This window comes from Myotis brandtii, unplaced genomic scaffold (genome assembly GCF_000412655.1).
Source record: "Myotis brandtii unplaced genomic scaffold, ASM41265v1 scaffold423, whole genome shotgun sequence".
Taxonomy (NCBI): Eukaryota; Metazoa; Chordata; class Mammalia; order Chiroptera; family Vespertilionidae; genus Myotis; species Myotis brandtii.
This window is the reverse complement of record NW_005366214.1, coordinates 4,506,030-4,514,889: the sequence shown is the minus strand read 5'-3', so window position 1 is coordinate 4,514,889 and position 8,860 is coordinate 4,506,030. Positions and strand designations below refer to the sequence as shown.

Below are 8,860 nucleotides of genomic sequence, written 5' to 3'. Positions count from 1 at the left end.
TAGGAATAACTAAATATAAAATACTAATGTTAAATATAAATTTATATTATATAAGTAAACTTATGTTAAATTTAAATATTAAGTATTTAAACCCTGGCCAGTATGGCTCAGTTAGTTGGAACGTGGTCCCATGTACCCAAGGGTTGCGGGTTTGATTCCAGTCAGGGCACATAACCCAAGTTGCCGGTTCAGAGCGCATATGTCCATATTTCTCTGTCTCTCCCCCTCCCTTTCTCTCTCTCTGAAATCAATGGAAACATATATCCTCAGGTGAGGCTTAAAAATAAATAAATATTACATATTTAATTGGTAATAATTAAAATATTAAAAATCAGTAAAACAATAGGTGTTAGAATAGAGACAATTGAGTTTGTTATAGAAATTCACCAGAAACATTAGAGATTAGAAGAGAGGGTGTTAAAGTAACCCTTAAGAGGCCTGTTAGGTCTCAGAGAAACATGACCCAAAGTGTAGGGGAGTGAAACAGCGGCAGAGGCAAAGAGCCCGGGAGAGGCTGGGCCAGGGCCGGCCTGGCCGGGGCACTCACTTGAAAGGGTGGCCCTCGTCGGTTTTCTGCACGGCTTGTAGAACAGACTTGTAGATGCGGAAACTGATGGTGGCCGAGAGCACGGCGAGGGCCAGGTAGGCCACCACACTCACCACGCTGAACTGGGTCAGAGAGAAGAGCAGCAGCAGGAAGCTCCCGAACACTATCCCCGTCTGCTTGATGTCCCGCCAGTACAGCAGGTCAATAGCTGTGGGAGGAGACAGAGCACACAGCGCTTAACACGGGCAGGGCCCGGGGACGCCGCTGCGGCTCGCTGGCAAAGCCGTGGCTGCAGGTTCTCACTGGCCTTCGGATCCTAAACTCAAGTGAGGGGACATAGGGCTTTGCCCAGGGCACTCACTGTCATTCCATTTTGCTTTGGAAGAATCTTTTCCATCTCTGATGATGGTTCATAAATTCCCAGATATGAAAAGGCCGTTGACTCTCCAGCAACCCTATCTCTAGGAACATATCTCACTGGGCTATGCCATCTGCATAGTGGCCCAAATTATATGACTTTGAAGCAAAACTGAAAATACATAAGACTTTGTGAAGAACCTGTTCCCTTGCCCAGCCGGTGTGGCTCAGTGGTTCAGTGTCTATCTATGAACCAGGAGGTCATGGTTTGATTCCCCATCAGGGCACATGCCTAGGTTGTGGACTTGATCCCCACTAGGGGGCATGCAGGAGGCAGCCAACCAATGATTCTCTCTCATCAATGATGTTTCTATCTCTCTCTCCCTCTCCCTTCCTCTCTGAAAGCAATAAGAAATATTATTTTTAAAAAAGAACCCGCTCCCTTGTTTTTGGGTGGCATGGATTGTGTGTATCTCGAGCCCTGGTGACAGTTTTACGTCTCAGTGGTGGCCTGTGAGTGCACAGCAGTCACACAAGTGTTTCTGTGCTGAGATTAGGAACAGCAGTGGAAAGGGAGGGCCTGGTGAAGCGGTGCCTTCTGGAGAGTGACGTCAGGCCCCGGAGATCCCAGCCAATGCCCGGCCTGCCTCCAACACTGAGGGGTAGCGGCTGTACACGATCTGTGACTTAAAAATCTGAAATACACACTTTAAAATCTATATCACATCTATCATTCAGTTATTTCCCTCTTTCAATCTTTTTAGAAAAAAATTTAAATTGAAAACACTTTCAGATAGTACCTCATTTAAACCTTACAATAAACTCTATTCGATAGGTATCCAGTGGTCACCCCTTACCCATAGTTTTGATTTCCGGGGCCAACTGTGGTCCAGAAATATTAAGTGGACATTTTCAGAAATAAACAACTCATAAAATTTTAAATGTATGCCATTCTGAGTCACGTGATGAAATCTCAAGCCCCTGTGCTCTGTCCCACCCAGTATGTGAATCCTCCCTTTGTCCAGCGGATCCACACTGTTCATGCTCCAAACCTGTTAGTCATTTAGTAGTTTCTACATTATCAGATGGACTGTGGGGGTATCACAGTGCTTGTGTTCAAGTAACCCTGTTTTACTTACTAATGACCCCAAAGCCATTCACATAGCTTTTATTACAGTATATTGTTATAACTGTCCTATTTTATTATCTTATTGTTGTTAATCTCTTACTATACCTAACTTATAAATTAAACTTTATCATAGGAATGTATTTTTAGGAAAAACATAGTACACAGAGTTCAGTACTATCCAAGATTTCAGGCACCCATGGGAGTCCTGGGGTGTATCCCCCACAGATAAGGGGAGACTGCTATATAACAGGTGAGGAAGGTAAAAGTTGAGAAACGCGTCTATTGACTAGTTAAGAGGAAAAGCAAGATCAAACCTAAGTTTGAGGCTTTTCCCAAAACAAAACAGTTGTATCTCGTATCTCTCACATATTTGGTTATATATTAAATGTCCCCAAAAGTCTGCAAAATTAATTTGGGCAACCTGATTATGTTTAAATCTGTTTCTAGAGTTAGGTATTCAAAAGGACTTTTTTTTTTAAAGTGAAAGTGACTTATCAGCAATAAGTAGTCATTGGTTATCTATTTACCTAGTAATTGCAGGATGAAAGTATCATGAAATTTTGTTCTTTTAAGAATCTAGCCTAGCTGGTGTAGCTCAGTGGTTGAACATCAACATATGAACCAGGAGGTCACAGTTTGATTCCCAGTCAGGCCACATGCCCAGGTTGCAGGCTTGGTCCCCAGTAGGGGTCGCGCAGGAGGCAGCTGATCAATGATTCTCTCTCATCGTTGATGTTTCTCTCTTTCCCTCTCTCTTCCTCTCTGAAATCAATAAAAATATATTTTAAAAAAGAATCTAGCTGGGAAGATTGGACATTCACTTAAAAATGTATCAGTGCCAGTGTATCTTGTGTTGTTGGAGGTGGTAAAAGGTGATTTCAAGGAAGGGATAGTACTGGGATTGATGACAGTGGACGTGGGATGGTTTGTGAATGTGGGAGCAATTTGTTAAGAAGATGGGGTGGATAAAGGGAAATATTATGAGGGATTCGTTGACAAGAACGGTGACTAATTAGCTGTGGGAGAAAGGAGGAAGAGCTAATTAAGGGTGAAAGCAACATTTCCAAGCTGGGTGAGTGAGTGATTAATATCACCGACAAAAGTAGGAAATCCAAGGGTGAGCTGGTTTGAGGAAAAGCTGACACTTGGCTTTAAACCTCTGGGTTCCGACATGATGACATCAACGCAGGGTATTTTGGCATAGCCGGGGGCAGAGATGGAATAGGGATCAGGGATGAGTTGAGACTGACAATTACACGCAATGCGCATTACTTTTTTTAAAGCTTGGAAATTAAATGATTTTTTCTAGGATTTGTTAGAGTATCTGCGAGTTAAATGCCAGTAATATCATATTCCAATGCTATTCAGATGGATGTATACAGTAGGCACTTGGAAATGCAGGACTGAAATTTAGTAAAAAGAACTGAACACTTACATTTGGCTGTATTCTGAGTGGAAATGATGATCGAAGTCATGAGAGTAGAGAAAACCTCCAAGAGAGGAGAGACTAAGGGATGCAATTGTGGTTGAGTAGGTGCTGGGAAATTCAAAGTAATAAAGAAGACGGTAAATAGAATGGTAGTTTGAGGAGTCGTAGCAACAAGTTAACCTTGAGGTTGAGTGAAACCTGGAAATGTTAGTGGAGAGGGCAGGCGGGGGCAACGGACATGTGTTGAGGTGGAAAGGGAATAACACGAAGTGGCTGGAGGCAGATTTGAGTCCTGAGGTCTTCCTGAGACTGAGGCGATTGGGATAGGACTTGAAGAGACTAGGAAAAGTCAAAGACCTGTGTTATTCACTATAGTTGTAGGGAGCCACAGGTGGCTACTGAGTGAAATGTGGCTGGTCCATTTGGAAAAACTGTGTATCAAATTTCAGGCTTAGTCCAAAAAAGGATGTAAAGTATCTCATTAATGCTGTTCATATTGATTTCTTTGATGTTGAGAGGCTAGTCCTCTGGATATGTTGGATTAGATAAAATATATTATCAAAATTAATTTTATCTGTTTCTTTTTTAATATAACTAGAATATTTTAAATTACTTATGTGTCTTGTTATCTGAACAGCCCTGATCTAGAAAAATATAGTAAAGACTCCAAAAGAAATGGATGAAAGGACGGCCAGAAAGTAAAAAGGGTCTGGTTCAAGTGGAGGATCTCTAGAGCAGTGATGGCGAACCTTTTGAGCTCGGCGTGTCAGCATTTTGAAAAACCCTAACTTAACTCTGGTGCCGTGTCACATATAGAAATTTTTTGATATTTGCAACCATAGTAAAACAAAGACTTATATTTTTGATATTTATTTTATATATTTAAATGCCATTTAACAAAGGAAAATCAACCAAAAAAATGAGTTCGCGTGTCACCTCTGACACGCGTGTCATAGGTTCGCCATCACTGCTCTAAAGGATCCAGTCAGCAGGGTTCGAGACTGGTGTTCTGAGCAGCAGGCGGTGGAGCTGAGCCAGGGCTCTGAACTGGCACAAGGAGCATGGTTAGAGTTGCTGAAGATCCAAGAGGACAGAATTGGAATGAACACCCTGGGCCCGGGCTGGGAATAAGAGGCAGTGAAGACCATTGGGCGGATGGGCCGGGAGAATGGCAGTGGCTGTGTGTTGTCAGAGTGCTGGCAAATGGCCCGAAGCTCTGATGATTCAGCGGGAAGGGTAGGAAGTGATGGGGTGTGATCAGAGAAGAGAATTTCTGTGTTCCCAGTCTGCTGTGCAAATGCCAAGTTTTCACATTTTAATTTTGCTTACGGTGATGTAAGCTTGTGTAGGAAGCTTTATCGCACCCAATCCAGAAAAATGGATATTTGAATAAAATTTTCTTAGAACCTACGTTAAAAAACTACCAATAACTCTGTAACTGCAATAAATTACCCAAAGTTGTCATTGGGTCCAACAAAGTAGAGGTAGCTTTTCTCCTCTTTCAATATCCTCCTAATGTAGAAAGGCCAGATGAGAGGTTGTACACCAGAGTACACATTCACTAGGCATGCTCACCAAGACAGGTAAATTACTGTATTGTTTTGCCAATTGTGAGAATTATGAGTTACTTTGCCAAAAACCATATGGCTTTGGAATAAGAGATCAGTGTGTCCTATCAACCTGATAAACGGACTGGGTTTGGTGATCTCATCTCAGTCCCCAAACCACAGGTGGGGGCACACCTCAGCCTGCCTGGGGCTGACTTAGTGCTAATTCACCTCAAGGGTGAACTAGCAAATTTGAAATACTGAAATCAGTGCTACCCACACTTCCATAATCCAAGCAAGAACAGAAGAGAAAAATAGAAGTGATCCAAGGTTTTAACTAATAGCTAAATGGAAATAAAATGTTATGTCAAATTTCTAGAAAACAGCCCTTTGATGTAGTCCAAAATTTTTTGGTTTGTGAAACTATTATAAATGTATTCCATTATATGACCTAATAGTGGCTACAGTACTCAGAAAATTTATTAAAAATGTAGGAAGTAAGAAGACAGTGGTGCAGATATTCAAATTTCATTTAGAAGGCAAAATGTGGAATAAGGGAATAATATGAAATGGCAATAAACTGTGCACAAGTATCTGCATTATTGCACCATATTCCCAAATATATTTATTTATATTCCATCTTGGTCCAAAAAAGATTACAGGTAGCATTGCATCCCTTGCTGTGAGAAGTTAATGCTACTTAAAAAAATTTTTTTTAATTGATTTCTTTCTAGAGAGAGAGAAAGGGAGAGGGAAAGAGACCGAGAGAGAAACATCAATGTGAGAGAGAAACATTGATCCATTGTCTTCCATATACACCCCGACCAGGGACATGTTCCCGGACTAGGAATCAACTGGGAATCGAACCTCAAATTGAACTAGTGACCTTTCAATGCACTAGAAGATGCTTAACCAACTGAGCCATACTGGCCGGGCAGTTAATGCTATTTTTTAAAAGGCCAAGTGAGGAAATCCTATTCATAGGTAATATCAGCATTTCAGTTAAAGGCTTGTTGAAAATGACATGCTCTTGACTTTTAGTTTTTATTTTAGCAAACTTCCAATAATTGGTTATGATAACTGACTACCTTCTACAAGGGATTAGAAGGCTATAAAAACCTCAATTCTTTACAATCCAGTGTCCAAAGCAGTATAGAAAAGCCAGTTTCTCTGATTCTCATGAGGCAAACAAAATACCATCCCTCAAAGTTAACCAGAAGAAACAGTAACTTTCCCTACTTGAACTTTCCTTTATTTTGCTATCAAACTGGAGAAACATAATGGAAACAGATGCATAAAAATACTTTCAACATACACAGAGACCTTCAAAGATGACAGCTTCCAGTCAACAAATTCATGAGCTTCCTCTGCCTTGAAAAGTCTCTTACGTAAATTAAACCTTTAAATGGTACTTCAGGCGCCCTGAGCCCAGAGAGGAAACTTCTGGAAGGGTCTTTTGCTAATAAAACACCTGCAATGGTTCCATTTCCCAGGCCCTTGCTTCACAGCTCCAAATGCAGCCAAGATAGCGTCAAGAGAAAAATGGCAGCACTGTTTCTAGAGGTTTAAATCATTCTGTAGATGTCCTGAAAGGGGAGAGACACTAAGCCTGGTGCTCTGTGTAGACAGTAAAAGAGCACAGCATGTCACCCACAAGGGTGATCCTCTACGTGAGCTTTGGTGGAACAACGGAGAATGGAGGATTTGATGAGCAAAGCCACAGCCAGCAACGATGTCTGGTATTTTAATTCCACGGGAGACAAAAGCAAACACATTCTTCTAATGACTACCCTTCAGAAACACCAACTGCTTTTATGTTTCTGTGAATTTTGTGAAGCAGCTGAATGTGGTTCTGCTTGCTGGTTCTAAGCACCAGGACCACATTCTCCCCTTGCTGCAAAGGTAGCACAATGATACTTAGGTCCATTGTCATGGTGATGGGTGGGCCTGGCTAAGAAGTGAAAGAGCAGGGCCTACTATTTAAGACAGTATGGCCAGCTCCTCCTGCTAAAACTCCAGCAAATGGGCTCGTTTAGAGCAGTCTCCACAGGGCAGCTGGCATCAAAGGCAGAGATGGCCATATGGAGAGAAAAAGAGACTTTGGGCACATGGTCGTGGAGGGAGGCACCCAGAAAGATTTGCAAGGTATTGAACAATGAATGTCTTCGTGTGCTTTTCTTTCTTTAAGCTTCCTGGCCATATCAAAATACAAAACTGTTCATTTGGTGGGTGGTCATCAGTCATAACTAGTCACAAAATCTTAAGTCTGGGCCACACCCTAAAAAACCAGCGTTGTATTAGAATAGAAAAGAACCTCGGAGGTAGACAACTGTTGGTTCTTTATAAAAATAAATGAGTAAATTTAAAAATTTTGACCAATACCATAATAATAAAAATATTTCTTGAACTAGAAAGATGTAAGATAAGGATAAGGAATGATTTCTCTTTGTACTCCTGTTCTGTTCAATAAAATGTTATGTCCTTCTCGACTTCTATTACCACTAGATTTGCTCTGCGGAGTGATGAAATGTACCTGAAGACAAGACATACAGTATAACCACTGTGAAATGAGTGGAACTGCAATAAATTCTAAACATTTGAATCTGTTATGGTTGTACTTTTCACTTGTTCATAATGAATGCCAGTTTGGGCAAAGACCTTGTAAGTAATGCTTAAATTATTTTCCTCCCCCCGTGGCAATAATGAAAATAAAAAAGAACTTAAGGATTTGATTGTGTGAAAATTATAACTTTGCTCAGCTTTAACTTAAAAATATAGCTCCAGTATATTTGGAGGAAATAGAACTCTATATTTCTAAGTTCTAAAACTCCTAAAAATGTTATCTTACTTAAAATATAATTGTAATTATCAAGATTTTTAATGTAGTTATTATTATTAATTGTCACTTTGGCAGATGATGGCTTTTAAAGACTTATTAATGTCAAATTCTTAGCTTTTAAAGTGTGAGCTTAATAATAAGGCAACTGTGTTTCTTTGAATGGTTGTGTGTACTTTTGTAAGCACTGGAAAGGTGACAATATGTAAATATTAATACATGACCAGACATGCACATAACTTAGGACAGCGTGTTGAGAAGGATGGGAAATGTGTTGGTGACATACATTTAATTATTTCAAAAAGAAAAGTGATAGTCTGAAAACGATCCAACCATATATGTTAGCTTTCGTTTGCTGGATTCAGTGGATTTTAGAACTTGATTCTATCATAAGCTAATTTAAAATATATCGATTACAGATTCTGGTCTCAAATATATTAACTAAAGATAAAAAAGAATTGAGTAATAATACCATTTTGAATATAAGAAGAAATTAGGAGGAAGGCATGGAGGGGGTAGGGGGACCAGAGAGAGAATACTTTTAAAAATGATGAAGTATTAACATTCGTTAACTGTAGGTGGTAGGACTTTGGGTGACTTGCGACTTTCATTTGACCTCTCTTCGTACAAATGGGAATTGTCATAATGTGCATGTACCACTTTTAGAAGAACAATAAAGCCTTTCTTCTCTCCCCAAACTTTGAGACATTTCCTCATAAAGATTCTCTTGAAAATGATAACATAATGCAAAAAATACTTTTATTTTTCAATTGAGTAATAACTACCTACATTTGGAGTGTTATGTGTATAATGAGGCTTTTCTTTCATTAAAAAAAAAATCCCTTAACTCCTTGCTAAGCCAGTTTTCCCATTGGATCTCATTAGAATCTGCAGAGAGGGAGCTTGCAAATATAATTATTTATGTTGTAATAATTGTACAGTCTCCAGCCCTACCTGGTTTGGCTCAGTGGATAGAGCATCGGCCTGCAAACTGAAGGGTCCCAGGTTCGATTCC

At 40.1% G+C, this 8,860-nt stretch overlaps 1 protein-coding gene across 1 annotated transcript in view; it reads right to left on the bottom strand.

Moving 5' to 3' along the window:
- RTN1 (reticulon 1) overlaps window positions 1-8,860 on the bottom strand; it is a 198,320-nt gene that overhangs the window by 7,274 nt on the left and 182,186 nt on the right. Inside the window, exon 6 of the mRNA XM_014545954.1 lies at window positions 548-755. Within this exon, the coding sequence (XP_014401440.1) occupies window positions 548-755 (208 nt within the window). The remainder of the gene's footprint in view (window positions 1-547; window positions 756-8,860) is intronic.